Source organism: Myxine glutinosa, chromosome 1 (genome assembly GCF_964187855.1).
Source record: "Myxine glutinosa chromosome 1, kmMyxGlut1.1, whole genome shotgun sequence".
In the NCBI taxonomy this organism is placed as follows: Eukaryota; Metazoa; Chordata; class Myxini; order Myxiniformes; family Myxinidae; genus Myxine; species Myxine glutinosa.
In genome coordinates, this window is record NC_136261.1 from 104,850,189 (window position 1) to 104,877,054 (window position 26,866).

Genomic DNA, 26,866 nt, shown 5'->3' on the forward strand with positions numbered 1-26,866 from the left:
TTAGCAGTCACATGGTATACCTAATCACAACTATGCTCAGGAATTTACACACACCTTACCAGCAATCTAAATTTCAGGTACAAACCCATCACTTACTTTTTGGCACCTTCTGCAGTCTCTGAAAAGGAATTACTCTACGTTATCAATTATAATGGATTTTGAAAGATCATACGAGAAATCCATCCTTTCGCATTATCAGGATTTTGTGAAAGGCTATATGACCATTTCAGAGTTGGGCATATGCAGCATGGAGACCAATATAGGAAGTGGGGAAATTGGTTTTTCCACACGCTACATTTGGGCACAAATGCAAAAAGCACAGGAAACCTTTTTTTTGTAACTCTTTGGCATACAATTTTCATGGTTCGATATGCAGTCATGCGTTAACAGTTGTCTCTGCAAAATATGCAGTTTGCATGTTGGTGTGTTGTCAGAAAGACTTCACAAACTTAATCAATTATTCTGCAGGGTTTGTATATGTTGTAACAATAACAGGAATCCAATTCCTCATTTGAGGACACAGTGGAACTTGGATGTGCAGATTTTACATTTAACTAAACTAATACACCTGTTCCCTATGAGAGTGGCAGGAAGGGTTATGTTATTATCCTCTCTGGGGTATATAGATTACAGTAGATCTAGGGTCTGGCCTCAAGAACATCGGCGGTGTGTTCATTTACCATGCTTATTGTGGAGCGCTTGCCAAGTGGCTTAAACATTCGAGCAAGCACTTCATTCAAAACTGTTGATGAGGATCGGCTGCATTGGCAAGTGTTAAGGATCGGTTGGCTAGCGCTTGCCAAGCCAGCCAATCCTTATCAACGGTTTTGAATTGAGTGCTTGCTCGAATGTTCACAAGAAACTTGGTAAATGAACACACTGCCGATGTCCTTGAGGCCAGAAGGCTAGCTAGCTGCTTGGTAACTGAACACACCCCTGGTTTCCTCCTTTTCAGTTTAGTGCTATATTGTTAAACAGCAGCAGTGACTGTTTCAAAAGGTAATCATACACGTTTGTGGTTTATAATATTTTTACTTCTGTTAGGGGGGCTCCCAAGAAAACGACACAATAAGCTACCATATTTTCTGGTGTATTAACCGCAAGTGTATTAACTGCACTCCAATTTTTCACCCTCCAAAAAAATATTTAATGATCCCGGTGAAGCTTTATAGTGGGGCTGCTTAACTGATGAATTGTGCCTTTTCCCTTAAAAGCATGAAACTTGGCACATGGCTAGAATACCCCAAAAGAAAGATTTTTAGTCCAGGGGGTATCTCCAATTTCACCCCATATGGCGGCCATCTTGAAATTCAAGATGGCCGTCATACAAGACCTGTTTTGATGAATATCTCCATAATTAGAACAGATATCAAAATGGTTGAAGTGCCTATACCTACATTTTTAGGGTCTAGGAATCCAATGGCAACATAAAATGTTCAAACGTATCTTGAAATCCAAGATGGCCGCCATACAGGGCCTGTTTGGCTGAATATCTCCAAAACTACAACATACTAGTATATCGAACTGGTTAAAGTTCCCGTTCCTGTATTTTAGGGTCTAGGAATTCAATGGTAACCAGTGGCGTGGCTACGGGGGGCAAGGGGGGCACGTGCCCTGGGCAACGCCTTATAGGGGGCGCCGAATCGCCCACTTCATCGCCCGCTATATCGACTTTGCATGTGCTCTTCCAGGCGGTGAAAGTCAAAATTTAAACATGTATAGTCATTCGAAAGACCGTTCCAAGACCGAAAGACCGTTCCTAGACCGGAAGTCAACTTCATTATAACTAGACCTAAATTAGTGATATTTGTGCAACTTTTTTCACCTTCCGACCGCAATTATTTTAGGGGTTTGGGAAGGGGCGCCATTCTGTATCCTTGCCCCGGGCGCCGTAAACCCTAGCCACGCCACTGATGGTAACATAAAATATTAAGCAGTCATATGAAAATATTAATTTTGCATAGTATCATGCATACTGGGAATGCATATAAATACTCTTAACAGGTTGGCATTCTTCAGTGATTAAAAGTGTCTATGACATCGCAGACTGTAACTGTGCCATCTTGTGGTTTTCTAGTCTTTGCTGCATTCTCCATCACATGCACAGAGAGAAGTACAGGGAAGTGCAGCTTTCTTACACCGGCAACGACCAGTACATCCTTTTTTGCACCCACACTTAACAAGTTCATTGCAGATCTTTGCAGCCTCTGGAAGTGTTGTCCATATTGGTTTGAACTGGCCAGCAGACGTTTTTTGCCAACCCCATTCAGTGGGGCTTGGTAGATCAGGCTTAACATGCAATGCTTGTCCCCAGCATAGTGCGCCTTGGTATACTGCCCACTTTACGTGCTGCACAAGGGCATCATGTGTTGGTGGAATTGATTCCACAGGTCTGCCCTTCTTTGCAAACAGTTTCTTTCGTACAATGTTAATGTCAGTAGCAGTACTTGTGCGATCATACAACAGAATAACAAATCTCTCAATGACGTTCATGCAGGTTTCAGTTATCTCTGTGCTCTGGTGGCAAATTTCTGCTAGTACCTCTGTGAGCTCAGGGAATGATTCCCACACATTCCATGCAGTTACCTTTCCACGCCCATTAAACGCTGAAGAAGTGTCACACCCTGTTAGTGCATGAAACATGGGGAGGGCTTTAGATTTCTCAGGGCCAAGAGCTGTGGCTATATCATGTGCAGAGATAAATCGCATGTTCTTGCCTGTCCCAAATTGTAACCATATCATCACTGAAAGCTTCTGGGATGCTGTAACTGCAAGCACGACAACATCTGTGTCCACAGTTTGTATGAGGACCTTACTATGCCCTCTCTGTGTTGCATCAGCAGCATGTAGGAACATCCGACCATCTGCCTCTTCCTGAGTGCACGGGGAGAGTGATTCTAGATCAATGCGTGGTGGAGCAGTAAGAACCTCTGTATCAAGTGTGACAACTAGCTCCTTGCGCTGGTCTTCAAATGATTTAATTGTTTCATTGGAAAGGAAGCTGAAGAGTTCACGCTTGTTTTCATCAACTCGAAGAAAGTTCTGCCACTGTCCAGGAATTGCAACTGAGGTATCTACTCGTCGGCGAACCCCCTTGCCACGCTTTTCACGGGTCATGCTCTTAAGGCTGTCGGGTAGGTAACGGTCCCACACCAGATCAAGTCGGGTTGCAGATTTGTACTGTGAGAAAACAAATGGGATGAAGACCTTTTCGGCATATTCGCCAAATGTTTTGACTGTGCCAACATCGGGCTTTAGCTTTTGAACAATTACTGCCCCGTCAAGTATGACACATGTCACCTCTGGCATCTGTGTGCTTGATGGTGAAAGTTCCTCTAAGCAGTCCAAAAGGTCGCTCTTTGTACCAGGTCGAAGCTTCCCATCCTTGGACAGAGATGGAGGGAAAGATTGATTTTCATGATGGAAAAATTCATCCAGGTTTCCCTCGCGGGTTTGATAGGCAATATAGAGGCGAGAAAACAGTTGAACATCACTCTTCAATGAGGCTACCTTGTGTTTATCTGTCAGCTGGTCTGTTACTGATGAGCTGCCAAACAGAGGTAACTTTTTGCGCGGGACGACATCATTCAAAGGCTTTGAGCGTTCAATCAGCCTCTCTTGCACAAATGACTCCAGAGCCTCCTTTCCCACTTTCTGCACGTCTTTCACACTTTGTACGACTGATGCACTTGCTATATCCTTTGTGTCAAGGACCAAAAGGTCAGCGGTTTCTTCAAGAAATGGATTACCTAGCTCCTCGATAACTGATACAAGTGATCTGACATGTTTGTCAAAGGTCATCTGGGTGCTTTTATTCTGATCATGATGCAGTGATGGCGCTTTGCTTTCATGTTGCTCCTGTGCAGTCTCAAACTCATCAATCACCCTTGAGACCTCTGGACCTGCAACCATCCATCTTTGCAGAGCATGGGCATTGTCCAGCAGACCCACAGCTCCTCCATCTCCCTTGATACGTGCATTGGTCTGTTCATGTGCATGATCTGTAGCAATTGAAGAAAATTTGCGTTGGGTCTTTTGTACCGTGAACATGCCAGCTCGGAAATTATCCAGAACTTTAGGGTGTGTCTTGTGCAAGTCCATCATATCACGCAAATGGACTGTGACCCATCTTGCATAGTGCGTATGGTCAAGAGCAAAGAACCACGGAAGAAGCTCCCATAAAGCATCTAAGTACATTTCAAAGTCAGCCTCCCTCAATGAGCGCACAAAGGTCAGGATGCTGTTCTCCAATGCCATCGTGAGACTCCAGTATTGGAACTGTGGGTGTTCCTTAGTCATTTTGCCACACCAATCAGTAAATGAAAGTTTCGTCTCAGCTTCTATTGCATAGTCATTGTATGCCCGATGCTGCAGTATGTGCAAGGCTGCAGCTGTCACCTGATGGGCATTGCGCGAGCGTGAAACATGTGCAGCTCGCAGGAAAGAATCTTCACTTCCCGCTGAGGCAATATTGGCTTGCACCAATGCTTCTACCCAGCCGCTTCCAGATTTTCATTTGGCCGCCACATACTGCTTAATATTTTATGTTACCATTGGATTCCTAGACCCTAAAAATGTAGGTGTAGGCACTGCAACCATTTAGATAGCTGTTCTAATTATGGAGATATTCATCAAAATAGGTCTTGTATGACGGCCATCTTGGATTTCAAGATGGCCGCCATATGGGGTGAAATTGGGGATGCTCCCTGGACTAAAAATCTTTCTTTTCGGGTATTCTAGCCATGTGCCAAGTTTCATGCTTTTAAGGGAAAAGGCACAATCGATCCGAATTTTTTAGCTAAGCCGCCCAGCTATTATGGAGGACTGGAAGTGCGCAGTCTTTTCAGCCGTGTCATCGGGTAGATGTTGGGAGATGAGTGTGCGGCGTCGAACTGACGGATCATAAACATCCCTTATTGTGAAGGCATTCCAGAATTCCTTTAAAGTCATCTGATCATTATCAGTTGATTTCACCTGCAAATCATTAAATAATTATCAGGTTTGCAAATGTTCTTCGGAGATAATACATCTATGAATGTAGCAATCACTCCCTGGTCCTCATATTACCTGTATGATCACCTCTTTCATACCGTCCTAAAGCACCCATTTTTACTTCAATAATGATGGCCTTCCTCTGCATTTTGCTCGCACTACCAACCTTGCTACTTCACGGACGCTTTCCAGTCGTGATCGCAAGGGTTAGCTTATTACAGCGGCACAATTCACGCGCAAAATGGGAAACATCACTACACACACGATGCTAACATGGAGGGATTCCTGAAACTGAGGGAGGGGAAGACAACGGAGAGGGAAGGCAATCTATCCAGAATCAGGGTGTTATCACGAATATGTTTTCATGTTGTTCAGTGCGAAAATTTAATCACAGCATTGTTCGCACGCTCGAGTCCTGTAATTCCAAAAAATGGTATAAATGACAGGTGCGCACTACTCCAAAAATGCACAAACACGCATAAAATGCAAGCTTACCGAAATGGAACTGGAATGTATGCCATTAACAGTGTAGTGACATTACATGCCAGGAAATGGTAGTATGTTTTTTCAATTTAAATCTTTTTCTTTTTTTTAAGCAGCATTAAATTATATAGATATTCTTTATTTAAATATATCACAATGAGTACACTTTTAAAAAATCCATCTTGGTGATTTTGAGCCCCTTCTGATTGTGGGCCTTGTGCTGAGGCGCCGTTGGAACCATTGTAAACCCAGCCCTGGAGACCAGGTTGGTATTACCGTCAAGCATTCCTCAATCCTGTTTGTCAATCAGAAATAACAGGAACGCGACGACATGTTGGGGTTACCATGCATGACTCAACGGGTCAAAACGTGCAACCGAGACCGCTTGTACTTACATAGTTTTACATCATTTTGAAAGCTCTAAACGTTCCCTGATGTGTGGAATATAGATCCAATGGTATATGTATGACAATTGGAATATAATTCAAATTCAGCATTGATTGTTTTTAAGACTTTCACTCTTTCATTCCTCTTTTCTCCCGCCTCTGGAACAAACTCACACACTCCATTCAATCCCACTCCTCCCTCCAGGTCTTCAAAACAGCTGTTCACCACCATCTCTCATCTTCCCCCATCCAAAACCTTGACCTTTTCTACCCCTGTGAATCCACCCCAAATCCACCTCATTCAAGGACTTTTGGGAAAGAAAACGGAATTTGGCCTCTCCCTTCCACAGAACTCCAGCCCTCTCTCTTCCACAGATCTCCTGATGTCCCTGTTCTCTACTGGTGTTGTGCTTCCCTCTCTCTCTCCCCCTCTTGTCTCCCGCTCCATTTATTATATTTTATGTGTTAGCTCTTGCACGAGCTTCGACTTGGTATACAAAAAAAATTATATACCTGTGTATTAACCGCACCCCTAACTTTTAACTTTGCCGATAAAAGGTACGGTTAATACACTGGAAAATATGGTATTTATTTACGTTTAACACGGCGTTTGTTCAAAAACCCCTTGGGGAGGGGAGATATTATTACCTTCGCAAAAGCGGAAGGTTATGTTTTGATCGCTGTGTATTTATTTGTATGTCTGTGTGTGTGTGTGTGTGTGTGTATGTTATTCGCATAACTCAAAAAGTATTCAACCGAATTGCATGAAATTTGGTGGGATGATTGGTTATTATACGGGACACATTTGATTAGATTTTGGGAGCAATCGGGTCAAAGGTCAAGGTCAAGGTCACGAAAAGGTCAAAATCGTATTTTTACCATAGCGCGGTCAATTTTTATCCAATTGGCATGCAACTAATGCCAAAATGTTCAGAATTCAATGCCCGATCTTGTGATATACGACATGACCCAGTGAAGACATTACCCTTGTTAGCGGTTGGGGGTCAAAGGTCAGGGGGGTCACGACCTTGCAAAATGTGCGTTTTTTGTCATAACTCGGTCAATTCTTATCCGATTTGCATGAAATCAGCACCAAACTGTTCACTGTTCTGTTCCCTACACTCCCATGCCAAGTACAGAACAGTAGCTGCGGCGAAGGTATGCGCTCTACCGAGTGCCCGTTCTAGTTGATATTGATATTGATTTGTAATAACATTAACATTATGCTATTTTACTATTTATAGATTACTATTACTATACTATATTATATTACTATTATTATGCCTCCATTGACAAAGTTGCCAAAGGCATTATGTTTTCAGGTTGTCCGTTACCACGATAACTTGAGAATGGCTGAAGGGATCTTAGTCAAACTTAGTGCAGGTATGTATAATGAGGTAAGCATTAACTGATTATATTTTGGAGTCATGAGGTCAGAGGTTATATTTTAAAAACCCCACCTTTTAGAGGCCATTTTTCCCCACAGAGCAGGGGTTGGCCTTTTTCGGGCACCGTGGTCCCCTTTTTGAAGCAATGTTTTATGGCCGGATGCCCTTCCTGCCGCCAACCTTGTTGGTCGCCTTTTGCGACACACAGGGAATTACCAGTGAACTGGTACTCAATTTGCCGACCTCGGAAGGATAGGCTGAGTCAACCCCCCTGGCGAGGTTATGTTAGGTAAAAATGCTGTTACCACAATAACTTGTGAACCAGTGATTGTATTCTGACCAAATTTGGTACAATTATGTAGAATGATATAAAGATTAACTGATTCGATTTTGGGGTCATGATATCAAAGGTCAAATTCGGTAATATGTTTATAACTTGAGATTGCCTGAAGTGATCTAATATAAACTTGGTACAGGTATGCATAATGATGTAAACATTAACTGATTAGACTGATTTAAAATGTGATAAACTTGAGAACAGCTGAATGGATTTAAATCAAACTTGGTACAAGTATCATGAAGCTGGAAGCTGAAGCTTGAGAAGAAGCTGAAGCTGAAGCTTCTCAAGAAGCTGAAGCTTGAGAAGAAGCTGAAGCTGAAGCTTCTCAAGAAGCTGAAGCTGGAAGGTGTGAAAACATTGTTACCTTGGAGACATGCTGAATGGAGAAGGTGGATCAGACTCGGCAACGGTTGCTAGAGTGAGATGTGCATGGAAGAAGTTTCGGGAACTGAGTGGCGTGCTGAGGAGGGGAGTGTCATTGAAGCTGAAGGGAAAGGTGCATGCTGCATGTGTGAGAAGTGTTATGATTTATGGGAGCGAGACATGGGTAATGAACGTAGAGCAGCAACGAAGGTTGGAAAGGGTGGAAATGCGAATGGTTCGGTGGATGTGTGGCGTATCGTTGAGAGAGAGGAAGACAAATGATAAATTGCGAAAGATGATGGGAATAGAGCCTGTGATGGATGCTGTGAAGAGGAACAGGTTGAGATGGTTTGGTCATGTGTTGAGGAAGGATGAAAGTGACTGGTTGAAAAGAGTGATGGGAATGAATGTAGAAGGAAGTAGAGGACGGGGAAGACCGAGAAAGACTTGGCTAAAGATGGTCGAAGAAGAAATGCGGGCAAGGGGGTTAACAAGGGGAGATGCAGAAAATAGGGCAAAATGGAGAAGATTGTCATGGGGACCGCAAGGCTAACCCCCGCTCTTGCAGGGAAAATGGCCTTAAAATGCCTGTTGTACAAGTATCATAATGATGTAATAATGTGGGCGGAGGCATATCAGTCGACGTGACGTTGAAAAGTGTCATTGTAGTTTATTTATGCGTTATTACTTTTGTTATTAGAAGCGGCCTTGGAATACTGCCACGGTAAAGCTATCTTAACATGGATGTACACCTCAACATGCAGGGACCCCCCCCCCTTCAAGGTGGGGGGGCAATTGGGGGGGGGGGGGGGAGAGCTGAGTCTCTGCAACCTCCATCGTGTGACCCTTAGTACTGCTGTCAAGTTTGGTTGCGATTGGATAAGTAGCGATCGAATGTATCGTGGTCACAAATCAGACGGACAGACACCAAATTGCATATTTTAGTAGGATAAGCTCATAAATAAACAAGGGAGTTCATAGAACACCTTACCCCATGCAGTCTTGAGAAAAAAGGGATATTGGAAGGGTATTTTAAACTCTTGATTTGCATTTGAGCACTATCTATATTTCTTACTAGCCGCCATTTTGTCTGAATCTCGATATTGCCAAACACAGAGCACGAGCGACAAATTTGAATGATAGAGATGGCGTAAAATGGCGTAACGTTTTGTGCAAGTAATGTTGAACTGGAGGTTTTTTGGAAGTGATAAAAAGTTTCCTGTTTCGAATGATTTTCTATTTTGTTTGACTGCCAGACAGGTAGACAGACTAAAAATTTTTTTAAACCTTACTCCTCTTTGTGCATGCATGCGTGTTCAGGGTGATATTTTGTACATTTTGACAATATCAGAGCCAAAGTACTGCTAAACTGCAGGTTTGTGTTCCAATTCATATTCTACAGTATTCAAAATAAAACATTCAATCCAAATTAAGTAGTTCCTCGATCATAGACCAATGTCTGTAGCTTTTCACTTTGCACGTGTGGGGTAAAAAAACAAAAACAATAATTGATTAACTCGTGCTTGAACTTAAAAAAATCAAAGTGTAAACTCGGCAAATAATAAAACTCCTTATATACACCGAAGAAACATTGTGGAGAAAAACACCAATGTGATTTGGTTAAAGCAGCTTTATAATGCTCCCCGTACCTTTCTCATCAGGTGAAATCTTCTGAGCTGTACACAGGTCATCCTGGTGAGCACAAAACAACCAGTAAGAAGTTTTTCTGTTTTTTAATATAGTTTTGATTGTATTCTGCCTATGGACGACTTGCAGTCATTGCAGCAAAATGCCTTCGTTAAAATTGTTGCCAAATATGTACATCTGCAGTGCGAATGCTGAAAGTAAGCTTTTTATTAAATGGAGGGAAGAATAAAAATAAAATTACCAGGGCTTTCTTAAACTCCTTTAATGCTTGCAATGCCTGTGCCCTGCGGAACATCGCTTTGGTATTCCTGCTGTCAATCCTCAAAGCCTATCGTGGAAAATAGTAGGAAACAGAAAACACAATTACAAATCTTAAAGGATGCAACTATTTGGTGGGTCAATTCTATCTTCCAAGATTCGACTCACCTGATTACATTCCTCGATTGCAGCTGACCAGCTCTTCAGCTGAAGTTTGCAAGCTGCAATGTTTAAATGTAATGGTAATGCAGTGCTGTCGAGTCGCTTCACCTGCCCTGCGTCAATGCTGCAAGCCTCTTGGGAAGCTTTCACATAGCTGCAGGCCACATATACACACAAAATGGCTGCAGCATGAAATACACAAGACGTGACATGACTTTTTTGTTTTGACAAAAGTCCATATTTTTGTTATGTATGGAAATATGATGGAATTTCTGACCTCCCCCTACCAGATATTAAGTATCGTACATACTTTAACTTTGTATCCATAAATTAACTGCCACAGTAGCCTCTGCCATTACTAAATCTTAAAATAACCCAAAAATCACTTTCCAGTGCTTTCAAAAAGTATTCACATCCATTGACGTTTTCACATTTTGTTGTGTTACAGCCTGAATTTAACATGGATTAAATTTAAATTGTTAACGATCCACACAAAATACCCCATAATGACAAAATGAAAAAAGATAAGAAATTTTTACAAATTTATTGAAAATGAAATAAAGAAATATCTAATTTACATTGGTATTCAGCCCCCTGAATCAATACTTTATAGAGGCACCTTTGGCAGCGATTATAGTTTCGAGTCTTCTTGGGTATGTCTATATCAGCTTTTGACATATGGATTTGGGGAGTTTCTCCCATTCTTCCTTGCAAATTTGCTCAAGCTCTGTCAAGCTGGATGTGGAGTGTCGGTGAACAGCAATCTTCAAATCTTTCCACAGATTCTCAATGGGATTCAAGTCTGGGCTTTGTCTGGGCCACTCAGACTTTCACGTTCTTGTTCTGAAGTCATTCCAGTGTTGCTTTGGCTGTATGCTTGGGGTCATTGTCCTGTTGGAATGTAAATCTTCACCACAGTCCAAGGTCTTTTGCAGGTGCTCTGAAGCAGGTACTCCTCAAGGATTTGCCTGCATTTGGCTCCATTTTTTGTTCCCTCTATCCTTACAAGTCGTCCAGTCCCTGCCACTGAAAAGCATCCCCATAGCATGATGCTGCCACCACCACGTTTCATGGTAGGGATAGTGTTAGTTTAGATGGGTGACGAGCTGTGCTCTGTTTCTGCCAAACGTAGCGCTTTGCATTCAGGCCAAGGAGTTCAATTTTCGTCTCATCAGACCACAGAATATTTTGCCTCATGCTCAATATTTTGCCAAACTTGCGTTTTTTGTAAATTCCAGGTGTGCCATCATGTGCATTTTTCTCAGGAGTGGCTTCAGTGTGGCTGCTGTCCCATAATGCCTAGATTTGTGAAGTGCTGCAGAGACTGTTGTCCTTCTGACAGGTTCTCCCATATCAGTCAAGGAACTCTGTAGTTGTGTACACAACACAACAACATGCATTTTAAGGCCCTTTTCCCTGCAAGAGCGGGGGTTAGCCAAAAACTCCGTAGTTGTGTCAGAGTAATAATTGGATTCTTGGTCACCTCCCTGACCAAGGTCCTTCTTGTCCGGTTGCTCAGTTTGGTCGGACGGCCAGCTCTAGGAAGAGTCTGGGATGTTCTATATTCTTTCCATTTCCTAATGATGGAGCTCACTGCTCTTGGGAACTTTCAAGACTCTATAAATTGTTTTATACCCTTCCCCAGATATATGTCTCCTCACAATTCTATCTCGGAGTTCTACGGACAGTTCCTTGGAATTAGCGGTAGAGTTTCTGCTCTGACCCACATTGTCAACTGTGGGACCTTATACAGAAAGGTGTGTTTCTTTCTAAATCATGTCCAATCAATTGAATTGGCCACAGGTGGAATCCAATCAGGTTTTAGAGACATCTAGAGGACGATCAAAGGAAATTGGATGCACCCGAACTCAATTTGGAGTCTTATAGCAAAGGGGTTGAATACTTATTGACTCGAGACATTTCAGCTTTTCAATTTTAATTAATTTGTAAAAAAAATCTCAAAAAAAGAAATTCCACTGACATTATAGGTTATTACATGTAGATCAGTGCCAAAAAAAAAAAATCCAAGTTTAATCCAATTTAAATTCAGGCTGTAACACAAAAAAAAATTGTGAAAAAGTCAAGGGGTGTGAATGAGTACTTTCTGAAGGCACTGTACAAGCCTAAAGTCTGAGGTTTTTCAAGATACATGTCAACCTGTATTTTAAAAGTGATAATGATTTGTTCATCATCCACTGGATATTATCGGGAATGTTCAAAGTATATGAGCTTACAAATGGAGGTTTATTCTGAAATTTATGTATATTTTTGTGCACAGGAATGCCACCACAGGATGATACTATAAAACACAGCAGACAATAGAAGTGAGAAGAAGAAGAAGGCCAACTGACGTTGGTCGAAGGATTGAGTCTTGGGGTTTGGGACAGAGAAAGATGCATCGGTTTTCTTTATGGCATTGCTGGAGTGCTATTTGTGCTTTTGAGGAAGCAACACAGCTGGATTACTCAATTTATACATCCTGATTGGGGCTTGCACACACCTTCCATTGCTACTGGTTGCTTCCCTGGCTTTGGCTGTTATGTGGTTCGGTTTCCCGTGATGCCGTACAGCGGTCTGCACACGAAGCTGTTTCATGACTATTTTCTTGGCACTCAGGCACGAGCCCAACTTACTTGACTGATGCACCAACTTACTTAGTACCTTGAGCCATGCACCAGTGTTTCTCTCCTAATGTCCAGTTCAAGACTTAATTAAAAGGAGTTGGGGTTTGGGGGGAGAGGGGTGGGGCGGGGGGGCGGGGGGGGGAGGTGAAGGAATGAGGCAGGGGTTTGCCATTCCCACAATATAATTTTATTCGCATGCTTATTAAAAAATAAACTGGGGATATTGTAATCGACTCCGTCTGTCTGTCCATCACGCTATCTCCTAAAGGGTTGTGCAGAAATTCACCAAACGTCGTAACAAGGTGTGAAAGCAGTATCACTTTTGGCCACACCTCCCTGTCACCCTGGGGCAGAGTCAAAAGGTTAAATACCAAAAAGATGTAATTACAGGCAAATTTCAAAACATTTTCCAATGAAACTTTGTATATGCAATCAGCATTGGGGGCCGCATGAATTATCTAATGATTTTTTGGGTTTGACAGCAGTTCGTGCTCCATGGGGCAAGGAATTGAGGTCACAGAGGTCAAAACAATATATATTTTTTCGCTCAAAATTTCATATTGGGTCATTCCTGGAAGAATGTTTTGCCATCTTTCAACTTTGCTTTAGTTGGGAAGTGTGGGGATTTGTGATGGAGCGCCATCGACTTCGCTCTAGTTGAAGTTGCTGTTTAATCCCGCATGTCTGGCATATCATTTTACTGCAATTAACACCTTGTGTTACGATCTACCTTCCTTGTATACCCAAAGCTAATAGCACTAGAAAGTCATACCAATGAGGAAAGCTTACAGAATATACAGACTTGGCATTTAATATGGAATTTTTTTTTTCTTGACTTGTGTTTACTTTCTTAACTCAGTATATCAATCTGGTGAGTTTATGTTACACTTTGTTGATTTATTTGTTAAAAGAACCATGTCACTGATTGTCTGTCGCAGCAAGAAGTCAACAACAGGATTATATCACAGGTGGCGTGGCAAAATGTACGGACAGGTGCATTTGATGATTGGCTTCACAGTCGGGTATACAAGGGTTGTTGCGTTCTGTATTAGTGGAAAACAACTGCTGCACGTCTCCAAAAGTTATTGCCGCTTCCTCTGGAGATGGTCCGTCAACTCGACAATGCTGTTTGTCATGGAGTGGTGGCTTTACGAAATTACGGCATGAAACAGTGTGTTATTGCTCGGCAGTATGGCATCACTCAAGGTCAGGTGTCAAAGATCCTGAAACGAAAAGCTCAGATGGGTGTCCCTACTCCAATATCGAGGCCAGGACGGCCCCGCAGAACCACAAGGAGAGATGATCGCCAGCTGCACCGGTTAGTCCGCAATGGCCGTACCAAGTCAGCTAATCGGCTTAGGGCTGAGTGGCAGCAACTGACAAATGTGCCTGTATCCAGAAGGCTAGTCAACCAACGACTGGTTCAAGCAGGCTATCGTGCCAGGCGTCCCCTAAGAAAGCCACGCCTGACCAGGCAATACCGCCAGTGCCGATTGCAGTGGGCCAGAGAGCACCGTCAATGGCAGCCAGGACACTGGAATCACGTGATCTTCAGTGACGAGTCTAGATTTCTGGTCTATCGTCAAGATGGCCGCGTCCGAGTGCGCAGACAAGTGCATGAAGCCTACAACAAAGATTGTATAGTGCCAAGAGTCCAAGCTGGAGGTGGTGGGGTGACCGTTTGGGCTGCTTTTCATGCAGGGGGCAAAACTGACCTGGTTGTTCTGAATGGAAACCTTAACCAGTTCAAGTACAGGGCTATTCTGGAAGAAACATTGCTTCCATTTGCTCGTACAGCCTTTCGAGGAAACTTTGTCTTCCAAGATGACAATGCACGGCCTCATTGTGCTCGCATGATCCAACACTTTCTTGCTGACCGTGGTGTAGAGCATATGGAGTGGCCTGCCATGTCCCCGGATATGAATCCGATAGAGAACTTGTGGGCAGAATTAACGCGTCAAATCGACCACTTGGACCAGCAGCCGACCTCTGTGCATGAATTGCAGCAGGCTGTCACTGCATGGCAAGCGATTCCTGTCCAAACCTTGGCAAATCTCGTGAACAGCATGCCTCAACGTGTACGTGCTCTCCTGAATGCTCGTGGGGGTTACACGAAGTACTGAACTGTAATTTTACTGTCCGTAATCCCAGTCGTAATTTAGCTTTTGTTTTTGTTAAAAAAAATTGGCTAATGTGCAAAATAAAGAGATACTTCTGGAAAACGTACAGAGGTTTAACACAGTACTGTCCATGAATTGAGTTCAATATCAGTTTACATCACTTTCAAGGATCAATTTATTTGCTTCGAAATGTCAAATGTGGGTTTTGTTTCTTTTAAAGGTCACATTAACAAAATCTAGAATAATTTTAACATAATTCCAATGAACTTTTGGTTCTAAGACATCTTGAAAAGTAAGTTCACCCCCACAAAAAAAATATTCCATATTAAATGCCAAGTCTGTATAAGAATGCTTTCTCAATTAACATTACTTCGTACTTCATACACAACATATGACATTACCTGTAACTGGGTTACTCTCTATGTTACGTAATTAACATTACCTGTAATTCTCAAACTAACACACAAGTATACTTGTGCATGTTTGTAAAGAAACGTTGTAAATATATGTTGATCACCTGTGGAAGGTTATGGAATAATCTGGTCACTTTTTCACAAAATTAACCGTTTTTATTCAGCTAATGCTAAGGCATCAATTAATTTGCTTTTCCCAAAAACATTTTCTCAAAAGGGAACAAATTTTCGAAATATGCATACGCAACAACAATTCCTTGGGGGGGGGAACCAAAAAAAAAAAACCATGTAAACCCTTCTTGAATGTGGCGTGGGGTAGAGAGAGTTGAGGGGGAGGTGGGTAAAAAAATGTACACATAATTGTAAAAGGCAAGGCCCCAATGCATTACTGAGCCCTGCTTAGAATCAAACAGCTGTAAAGTTACGAACACTTACCGCAAAGCCTTGGCATATTTGTTGTTGGCCGCACGCCAGTTCTGTGCCTTGAAGAGCTGGTTACCAACACCTTTCACCAATTCCACTACTGCCACAACCGCAGCCACCTGGGTTAGCAGTTTTACAGTCACTTTTACCTTTTATATTGGCAAAAAATGCAGAATTTTATTGTATCTAAACAGGTTTCTTGTTAGGTTGCAAAATAACCTTGTGTGTTCATGCACAAAAAGCTGTTTCTATGGTTTATGCATACAGGAGTTCTGTGATGTCAGGTGTTTATTAGTCTTGGTGTCCGTGGTGTCCCACTTAAAAAATAAAATAAAATAAAAATCCCCATTACGAGGCATAATTTCAAGTGATACCAATTGGCTATATGGGGAACCAACCATCAGTGATCTTCGAGCGCAGCTTTTCAGTTCTTGTAGAAATGGACATCAATGTCACAGTTGCTATGGACACAATCTTAGTTGTGATGGAAGGATGGATGGGAAATTATCATATTTGTTCCAGATTTGTTAATTTGTTGATTTGTAATACTCGCTTCCAGAAAGAGGATAATAAGCTTGTTACATACACGTCAGGTGGGTCGACGACAACCGTTGACTACCTGCTGGTGCATAGGCGAGATAGGGGGCATCTCCGGGACACAAAGGTGATCCCGGGGGAGGAGGCTGTTTCACAGCACCACTTGGTTGTCTGCGACATAAGGGTGAAAGGTGCGAGGAGACCTCGGCGGGTGAAGTACCAACCGAGAATGAAGGTGTGGAGGTTGAAAGAGGTGACAGTGAGGGAGGCATTAAAAGAGAGGCTGAGTATGGTAGAGGATGATGTGGTTGAGCTTGAAAGTGGTTGGATGTCAATGAAAGATAGTCTGTTGGGAGGCATTGGTGAGGTATGTGGATGGACAAAAGGACCACCGAGGTATTCGGAAACATGGTGGTGGGATGATGAAGTTGGAAAGAAGATTGACGAGAAGAGGAAGAAGTTCAAGGAGTGGCAGAAGGCGAAGGGTATGGGGGCAGAAAAGGCAGAGCATGAAAGCTGCAAAGAAAGAGGTAGCAAAGGCGCAGGAGGCATGTAGGAAAATGTTTGGAGAACGCTTGGATTCGGAAGAGGGTCAGAGAGCAGTATTCAGGATTGCAAAGCAGATAGCGAAAGAGAGGTGTGATGTGATGGGGGTGAGTTGCTTGAAGGATGAAGTGGGACAAATCGTTGTGGACCCAGATGGAATTAAAGGAAGATGGAAGAGATATGTGGAAATACTGTTGAATGCAGAGAATGAATGGGATGGCAACATAGAGAGTACCCCAGTTTTAGGACCGGCAGAGAAGATAACCGAGAAGAAAGTTGAGGAAGCGATAAAAGCAATGAAGAGTAGAAAAGCGGGAGGGCCGATGGGAGTTGTGGGAGATATGTTGAAGGCAGCAGGAAATTGGGGTGTGAAGAGAATGAAAGAGATCTGCAATCTGGTGGTGAAAGAAGGCCACATTCCAGTGGATTGGGAACTGAGTACCCTCGTCCCTCTATACAAGGGGAAAGGTGACCCTCTGGACTGTGGCTCGTATCGAGCGATAAAGTTATTGGAGCATGCAATGAAGGTATTGGAAAGGGTGTTGGAGAGGAGGATAAGGAAGAAAGTGAAGACTGACGAAATGCAGTTTGGATTTATGCCAGGAAGAGGAACGACAGACGTGCTTTTATTGTGAGGCAGTTGCAGGAGAAGTACATGGAGAAGAGGAAGAAGTTGTTTCTTGGGTTTGTTGGTCTGGAGAAAGCATTCGATAGGGTTCCACGTGAAGTCGTGACATGGGCATTGAGGAAGTTAGGAGTGGAGGAATGGTTGATCAGAGTAGTGATGGCAATGTTCAAAAGAGCATGCACAACTGTAAGGACGAAGGACGGGAACAGTGGTGAGTTTGAGGTGAAGGTGGGAGTGCATCAGGGGTCGGTACTAAGTCCACTACTATTTGTAGCTGTGATGAAGGTGCTGGCTCGGAACCTAAAGGAGGGTTTACCGTGGGAGTTGTTGTATGCAGATGAGCTGGTGTTGATTGCAGAAAGTATGGATGGACTGAAGGAGAAGATGAACAAGTGGAAGGAATGTATGGAGACAAAGGTCTGACAGTGAATATCGGAAAAACGAAGGTGATGGCAAGTGGTAAAGCATGTGGTGAGGTGGAAAGAACTGGGAAGTGGCCGTGTGCTGTGTGCAGGAACGGTGGCGGAGTGAATTCCATTCGATGTACAATGTGCGCTGAGTGGGTTCATCAAAAATGTAGTTGTTTGAGAGGGTCATTAACCAGTGTGGCAGCTACATTCAAGTGTAAGGTGTGCACAGAGGGAGCTGCAGATGGAGGAAATGCTGAGTTGGATCTTGGAGACGGCGTGAAGCTGGAAGGTGTGAAAACATTTTGTTACCTAGGAGACATGCTGAATGGGGAAGGTGGATCAGACTCGGCAACGGTTGTTAGAGTGAGATGTGCATGGAAGAAGTTTCGGGAACTGAGTGGCGTGCTGACGAGGAGGGGAGTGTCGTTGAAACTGAAGGGAAAGGTATCTGCTGCAAATTGCTGCATGTGTGAGAAGTGTTATGATTTATGGGAGCGAGACATGGGTAATGAACGTAGAGCAGCAACGAAGGCTGGAAACGGTGGAAATGCGAATGGTTCAGTGGATGTGTGGAGTATCGTTGAGAGAGAGGAAGACAAATGATGAATTGCGAAAGATGATGGGAATAGAGCCTGTGATTGATGCTGTGAAGAAGAACAGGTTGAGATGGTTTGGTCATGTGTTGTGGAAGGATGAAAGTGACTGGTTGAGAAGAGTGATGGAAATGAATGTAGAAGGAAGTAGAGGACGGGGAAGACCGAGAAAGACTTGGCTAAAGATGGTCGAAGAAGAAATGCGGGCAAGGGGGTTAACAAGGGGAGATGCAGAAAATAGGGCAAAATGGAGAAGATTGTCATGGGGACCGCAAGGCTAACCCCCGCTCTTGCAGGGAAAATGGCCTTAAAATGCCTGTTGTTGTTTTGATGTTCCAGATCCCTATAGCCCATAACTGATATCTCCCAATTTTCTCCATCAAAATACATCAAACACTCAATGTCAAAATGATTATTTTTGATTGACTCTTGCTGGCCAATTTATTTTGGATACTTTTCTTTCACAAACTTGAAGCACCCCAGTCCATCGTAAGTGAAGTTTCACATCAATTGGCTCAATCAAAATTCAAGATGCCACCAAGTGTTTAGACCAATCAGCTTTATTGCTGGATATGTACTGGATATCATGACTTGCCACACCCTGTGAAGTTTATCATTGTAACATGGTCTGAGAATAATGTGTCACAAGATAGGGTGAAATAATATATTATATATATTCATATATATATTCTTTATAAGAGGGTGAAATCTTCATATTTTATAATTCCCATAAAAAGCAGTCACAAAGAGAAACTAGAGCAATGCGAACACGAAACCAATGTGCCTCTGTGTAGTCCCTGCCGGTGACAATGGGAAGATGCCCTCGTTGACTGTCATAAAAATAAACAGGTTCGATTTTAATCCCTTCACTGTTCTCAAGTATCACGTTTTTACCAGACATGACAGGTTTCACATCCATCGGTGAAGCGGTTTCGGAGGAGGTTTTTGAAATATCGTCTTTCAAGCTAATATAGCCACCAAACCACATGACATATGACATCAAAAATGTACACTCTGCATATGTATGGGTAGGGGATCACGTTGGTGAAGTTTCATGTTGATCGGATAAGGTTCGTTTTTCTATCCAAGATGGCTGCCAAACCATTTGACCTACGACCGCATCATTTTCAAACTACACTACATGACCAAAAGCATGTGGACACCCGAACATCACACCTTTGTATGCTCGTCGAACACCTCATTCCAAAATCATGGGCATTAATATGGAGTTGGTCCAGCCTTTGCTGCTATAACAGCCTCCACTCTTCTGGGAAGGCTTTCCACTTGTTGTTAGAACATTGCTGTGGGGATTTGATTCCATTCAGCCACAAGAGCACTAGTGAGGTCGGGCACTGATGTTTGGCGATTAGGCCTGGCTCGCAGTCGGCGTTCCAATTCATCCCAAAGATGTTCGATGGTGCTGAGGTCAGGGCTCTGTGCAGACCAGTCATGTTCTTCCACACCAATCTCGACAAACCATTTCTGTATGGACTTCACTTTGTGCATGTGGGCATTATCATGCTGAAACAGGAAAGGGCCTTCTGCAAACTGTTGCCACAAAGTTGGAAGCACACAATCGTCTAGAATGTCATTGTATGCTGTAGCGTTAAGATTTCCCTTCACTGGAATTAAGTGGCTGAGCACGAACCATGAAAAACAGCCCCAGACCATTATTCCTCCTCCATCAAACTTTACAGTTGGCACTATGTATTCAGGCAGTTGTGTTCTCCTGGCATCCACCAAACCCAGATTCGTCCGTAGGACTGCCAGATGGGGAAGCGTGATTCATCACTCCAGAGAACGCATTTCCAATGCTCCAGAGTCCAATGGCGGTGAGCTTTACACCACTCCAGCCGACGCTTGGTATTGCGCATGGTGATCTTAGGCTTGTGTGCGGCTGCTCAGCCATGAAAACCCATTTCATGAAGCTCCCGACGAACAGTTGTTGTGCTGACGTTGCTTCCAGAGGCAGTTTGGAACTCAGGAGTGAGTGTTGCAACTGAGGACAGACGATTTTTATGTGCTACGCGCTTCAGCACTCGGCGGTCCCATTCTGTGAGCTTGTGTGTCCCACCACTTAGTGGCTGAGAGCTGTTGTTGCTCCTCGACGTTTCCACTTCACAATAACAGCACTTAGTTGACCTAGGCAGCTCTAGCAAAGCAAAAATTGGACGAACTGACTTGTTGGAAAGGTGGCATCATATGACGGTGCCACGTTGAAAGTCAGTGAGCTCTTCAGTACGGCCCACCGCCAATGTTTGTCTATGGAGATTGCATGGCTGTGTGCTTGATTATACATACCATTCAGCAATGGGTGTGGCTGAAACAGCCGAATCCACTAATTAGAAGGGGTGTCTGCATATCTTTGGCCATGTAGTGTAAACGCAACAATGGTGTTCGATGACATTTGTAAATTTTCTCATAGGGGTAAGCAGTTTCAGAGATATAATTATTTAATATTTAGCTTCAATCCAATATGGCTATCACACCAGTGACCAATGTTTTTGTGGTCAATTTTAAATCGCCATGCCTAGTTGACGCACGTAAAGTTTTGAGTCGATCGATTCGGTGGTTTGGGAGAAGACGTTTTTTAAGGCTTTAGGTTTTTTTTTTTTAGGTTTTAGGTTTTTTTTGGGAATCCAACATGGCTACCAAACCATGTGAACTATGATATAAATTCAGTATTTCAATACAGATGGGTCATATATCATGTGCATGCAATTTCAGATTTTTAGGATAACTTGTTCAATTAAAACATTTAGGGCTGGTATACCACTTCACTGATATAATCATGTTTTTGTTCCCCATTGGGAGTACTTGACAATGTGTCAAGTTTCAAAATTTTCCATTCAGCGGGTTCCGAGAAATAATTATCTATGTGCGTTTAATCCAAGATGGCTGCCATGCCATTCTACATGGGTGTCACTCCTACCCTGAAAGTTTCATCTCAATTGGACATGTTGTTGTGAAAAACGAGGTTTAGCCCATACGAACGGATGGACAACCCGAAAACATAATGCCTCTGGCCACCTTCGGGGGTGGAGGCATAAAAAAAAAACCAGCAAGAGCAACAGGCTTTGAGCCATACTGACTTGAAACTCTCAAGGATAGAATGCGTACATTTTTGTGTGTGCTAAAGCTGATGGTAGGATGTAAAAAGCAGACATGTTGAGAAATCCTACAAGCTTGGGTAGCTTTTTACAACTGGTGATGAGGTACATACGTCTCTTATATCAATGTCCGAATCCTCTGGAAAATCTGGATACTGATCACCTGTACCATCATTTGGTACAACACGCCAATCCTCTCCATTACGAAATTGGCCACAGTCACCTATGAGACAGGCCTGTCAAAAAACAAGGTTGTGGTTGTGGTTAGAAGGGGAACAAATAGGGAGGTGGTGGGAGAGGGGTGATGTACGAGTTAAGTCACAAATGACAGCTTATTTCAATGTCAATTCCGCTTTTCAACGCAGCTGTTATTGTAGAAATCTAACCCTTAATGAAGAGCCAATGTTATAACAATATAAAACGAGAATGCACTCAGTAGAGAGCATACCTCCGCCTGGTTGGCCATATCACTCAATGGTGAAGAATCACTTTTAAAAAATTATACGATCTGGATCCGGATCCGAATCTTCACCAAAATCTAATCGATTCTTCCTTGTCTCACACACACAACCTGTCCAACAAGTTCCTTCCAAATCCGTCCATAACGTTTTGAGATATCCTGCTATGTATAGTTTTTGGCCGTATCTCCCAATGGTGAAGAATCGCTTGATAAATTATACTAGCTGGATCCGAATCCGGATCTTCACCAAAATCGAATCATTCAATCGAATCATTCAATCGAATCAATCAAAATCGAATCACATACGCTACCTCTCTGCCAAATTTCGTCCGAATCCGTCCACAACTTTTTGATATATCTTGTTCACAAACAAACAAATGGACAAACGGACAAACAGGAGTTAAAAACATCACCTCCATCCACCTTTGGTGGCGGAGGTAACAAACTAGTCCACATTACTGAGGCGTTAAAAGCCATACCAAATCATATTAGCTGCACATAGAAGTTTGTATCATGACCTGCTGCCTTTACATATTTGGGCTGAGGCAGTTAATTGCCTTCAAACAAACTGAATTCCTTTCATGGAAGGCAAATCTGACTGAAGACAATCTCAGGTCATTCCAAAAAGTCCGCAAGTGTGTGTCTATTCTCAGGTGAGGCAGAAAATAACATCTGGCTGACCTTTCGGACATGTCTCCTTCCTCAAACACCTGGTGGCACCTTGTCAAGTCTGTCTTTGGAGTATTCTCCCCCTCCACCCCTTCACTCACTTTAAATGGCTCCACAGCCGACTCAGCTCGTGAGAAGGTCAAATGTCTCAATTGTGTGTTTGCTTCCAAATCGCACATACTCAACCCCTCACACCCTGTACCTACCATACCCACCTCACACACAACTGATCATGGACACTGTCTTTCTCACCTGAGAAGGTGGAGAGGTTTCTGGCATCCCTCGACTCAAATTTCACGAGGGCTCGAGACGGCATCATTACACGTGTCCTAAAACCTTTCTCTGGCAAACACACACATCATCTTTATGTTCTGCTCACCCTATCATTTGCCCCATGTCACCTTCCATATACTTTAAAATCAGCCAACATCAATGTATTACATTTTTTTTTAATGGCACAAGAACATATCCTTTTAACTACAGACTTCAATTTATAAGCAAAGTCATGGAATACATGAATACATCATCGGAATCGACATTTTGGTTCAAAAATTATCAAATTTTGACATCATCCTTCCTTTTCTCAAACAGCCTCATCCAAGACAATCACTTCAGATTTGGGCCTGGTCACTCCATGGACATGTGGCTTCTCCTCTCCCAACAATGGATGAAGGACGTCTCCCTGGATACATCTGGAACACATGACATAACCTGGCACCCCACCTTGCTCCCCAAACTCTCTCAAAGTGCGGCAACCATGGCAACCTTCTCTAATGGCTTGCTGACTTCCTCCACTCCTGCAGTCGGTGTGTAGTTCTCAATAGGATCCTCTACCAGTCGAGGGCTACAGTGAGCTAAAAGGCACTGTCTTGGGCCCAGTCCTGTTCCTCATCATCAGCAATCCTTGTGATTATCTTGAAAAATCTTCCTTGTCTTTTTTACTGACGACTCCACCTTCTGTTGTAGCATCCCTCATCCTCTGACAGCAGCCCCTTCCCTCTCCGCAGACTTTGAGAAAATCAGGAGCTGGTTCAACACATGCAATATCAGAATATGCCTTTCAATCCTGACAAACTTTACACTTACTCACTCACTCTCGAAGGACAATCTGGCAAGTGCTCCTATCCTATCTAGTTCCTTAACAAACGTCTTGAAGTTCAGGACCCTCAAATCTTTGGGCCTCACAATCAGCAATGATCTCTCTTGGGCCAAGCACATGTCCAAGTTGGCCTGCAAAGCCAGCCAGACTGGGCATCCTCTCCCCTCTCGGCTGGCATCCCTGCATTCCATCTTGCACATCTTGATGACCTGGAGTCCAAGGCCCTCAAAATAATTTGAATCTCCGACGACGAAGCTGAATATCTGGGCCTATTACTCTCGCATCGCAGACAGGTCGGTGTGATCTCTGTCTTCTCCATCCTCCTTTCTGGTCCCCCATTCCTGATAAAACTCACAAAGTCCAAAATCACTGCTCACCTCCACACATTTGTTCATCTTTTCTCTCATCTGTGGAACCAAAACTTACTCGATCTGTTCAATCTCACTCTTCCCTCCTGGGCTTCAATAGGGCTGATCACCACCTCCTTGGGTCACCACCCAGTAATACTCATGATCTTTTCCACCCTTAACCCTCCCCATCTCGTCTCGTGTCAAGCCAGCCCTTCCTTTCCGGGTTATTGTGTTTTCTCCACTCTACTTCCACCGGCCTTCTTGTTTTTTTTGTTCCATTCCGTTTTATTCCTGGTTTTCCCTTCCTCCTCTTGCTATATTTGAGCTTGCATACAGTTTATTCACTTCGTGTCATCAACCCCCTCCCCTCGTTCCCATTCTTCCCCTCACCCATGATTCCTCCAAATCCAAGATTCGATTATTATTTATGTCTGACTGTGCAATGTAGGTTAAGGTGAGATTTGTTTCCAGTTATTTCTGGATATATAATACTCTGGCAAGTAAGAGGGCTTTGCTTGTAGAGGGAGAGACTTTCGTGGAAGTTCTCTCTCTGAGGATATACAAATGGGAAGGAGTGTCTGGCCAAGGTGCAGTGTCAGGGTTTTGCATCACTGCATTTTGCTGTGTCTTGGAAATAAACTCAAGTTTGGTGTTCACCCATCTGTCGGTGTGGATCAAAGAGTAAATAACCTTTGGGGTTTGTCACATCTTGTGCCCCTCTGCATTTTCCCCTTTTCCACTGTGTTCTAACACTCCCATAAGCCTCAATTTGACTACAACAAATTGCAGTACCTGATGCATCCAAAACCCCACAATAAATATAAACACCAAACCTGAACATGAAATAAACACAAGCTCTATTCTACAGTGCTCATTGAAGCCATAAATACCTGAACTGGCTTCTCCCCATCTGTTGTGGTGTTTTCAAGGATTTGAACAACACCCATCCCCCGCAGAACCTGTCCAAAAACCACGTGTCGGTCATCCAAATGTGCAGTAGGGGCAGCAGTGATGAAGAACTGAGAGCCATTTGTTCCAGGGCCAGCATTTGCCATGCTCAACAGGCCTGGGCGATCATGCTTTCATCAGAATTGGGTTGGAAATTTTTGGAAGGAATAGAACATGGTACAGTATACATCAGACTTTTTGTTCTGCAAATATCTTAGAAACAACAACAACAACATGCATTTTAAGGCCATTTTCCCTGCTAGAGTGGGGGTTAGCCTTGCGGTCCCCATGACAATCTTCTCCATTTTGCCCTATTTTCTGCATCTCCCCTTGTTAACCCCCTTGCCCGCATTTCTTCTTCCACCATCTTTAGCCAAGTCTTTCTCAGTCTTCCCCGTCCTCTACTTCCTTCTACATTCATTTCCATCACTCTTCTCAACCAGTCACTTTCATCCTTCCTCAACACATGACCAACCCATCTCAACCTGTTCCTCTTCACAGCATCAATCACAGGCTCCATTCCCATCATCTTTCGCAATTCATCATTTGGCTTCCTCTCTCTCAACGATACTCCACACATCCACCGAACCATTCGCATTTCCACCCTTTCCAGTCTTCGTTGCTGCTCTACGTTCATTACCCATGTCTCGCTCCCATAAATCAACACTTCTCACACATGCAGCATACACCTTTCCCTTCAGCTTCAACAACACTCCCCTCCTCATCAGCACGCCACTCAGTTCCCGAAACTTCTTCCATGCACATCTCACTCTAGCAACCGTTGCCGAGTCTGATCCACCTTCTCCATTCAGCATGTCTCCGAGGTAGCAAAATGTTTTCACACCTTCCAGCTTCACGCCGTCTCCAAGATCCAACTCAACATTTCCTCCATCTGCAGCTCCCTCTGTGCACACCTTACATTTGAATGTAGCTGCCACACTGGTTAATGACCCTCTCAGACCACTACATTTTTGATGAACCCACTCAGCGCACATTGCACATTGAATGGAGTTCACTCCGACACCCTTCCTGCACACAACACATGGCCACTTCCCAGTTCTTTCCACCTCACCACTTGCCATCACCTTCGTCTTTCCGATATTCACCTTCAGACCTTTTGTCTCCATACATTCCTTCCACTTGTTCATCTTTTCCTTCAGTCCATCCATACTTTCCGCAATCAACACCAGATCATCTGCATACAACAGCTCCCACGGTAAACCCTCCTTTACGTTCTGAGCCAGCACCTCTATCACAGCTACAAATAATAGTGGACTTAGTACCGACCCCTGATGCACTCCCACCTTCACCTCAAACTCACCACTGTTCCCGTTCTTCGTCCTTACAGCTGTGCGTGCTCTTTTGTACATTGCCACCACTACTCTGATCAACCATTCCTCCACTCCTAACTTCCTCAATGCCCATGTCAATACTTTGCGTGGAACCCTATCGAATGCTTTCTCCAGATCAACAAACCCAAAAAACAACTTCTTCCTCTTCTCCATGTACTTCTCCTGCAACTGCCTCACAATAAAGAGCGTGTCTGTCGTTCCTCTTCCTGGCATAAATCCAAACTGCATTTCGTCGATCTTCACCTTCTTCCTTATCCTCCTCTCCAACGCCCTTTCCAATACCTTCATTCCATGCTCCAATAACTTTATCGCTCGATACGAGCCACAGTCCAGATGGTCACCTTTCCCCTTGTATAGAGAGACGAGGGTACTCAGTTCCCAATCCACTGGAATGCGGCCTTCTTTCACCACCAGATTACAGATCTCTGTCATTCTCTTCACACCCCAACTTCCTGCTGCCTTCAACATATCTCCCACAACTCCCGTCGGCCCTCCCGCTTTTCTACTCTTCATTGCTTTTATCGCTTCCTCAACTTCCTTCTCAGTTATCTTCTCTGCCGGTCCT

At 43.5% G+C, this 26,866-nt stretch overlaps 1 protein-coding gene across 2 annotated transcripts in view; it reads right to left on the reverse strand.

The window, feature by feature from the left end:
• The window catches only part of PPID (peptidylprolyl isomerase D), a 74,610-nt gene that overhangs the window by 1,461 nt on the left and 46,283 nt on the right, over positions 1-26,866 (reverse strand). For both annotated transcript variants that reach the window (XM_078775693.1, XM_078775697.1), the window contains 6 exons: positions 24,892-25,080; positions 21,537-21,659; positions 15,612-15,718; positions 10,026-10,173; positions 9,841-9,927; positions 9,602-9,644 (listed from right to left, as the gene is read on the reverse strand). In XM_078775693.1, coding sequence (XP_078631819.1) covers positions 9,602-9,644; positions 9,841-9,927; positions 10,026-10,173; positions 15,612-15,718; positions 21,537-21,659; positions 24,892-25,080 — 697 coding nt within the window. The remainder of the gene's footprint in view (positions 1-9,601; positions 9,645-9,840; positions 9,928-10,025; positions 10,174-15,611; positions 15,719-21,536; positions 21,660-24,891; positions 25,081-26,866) is intronic.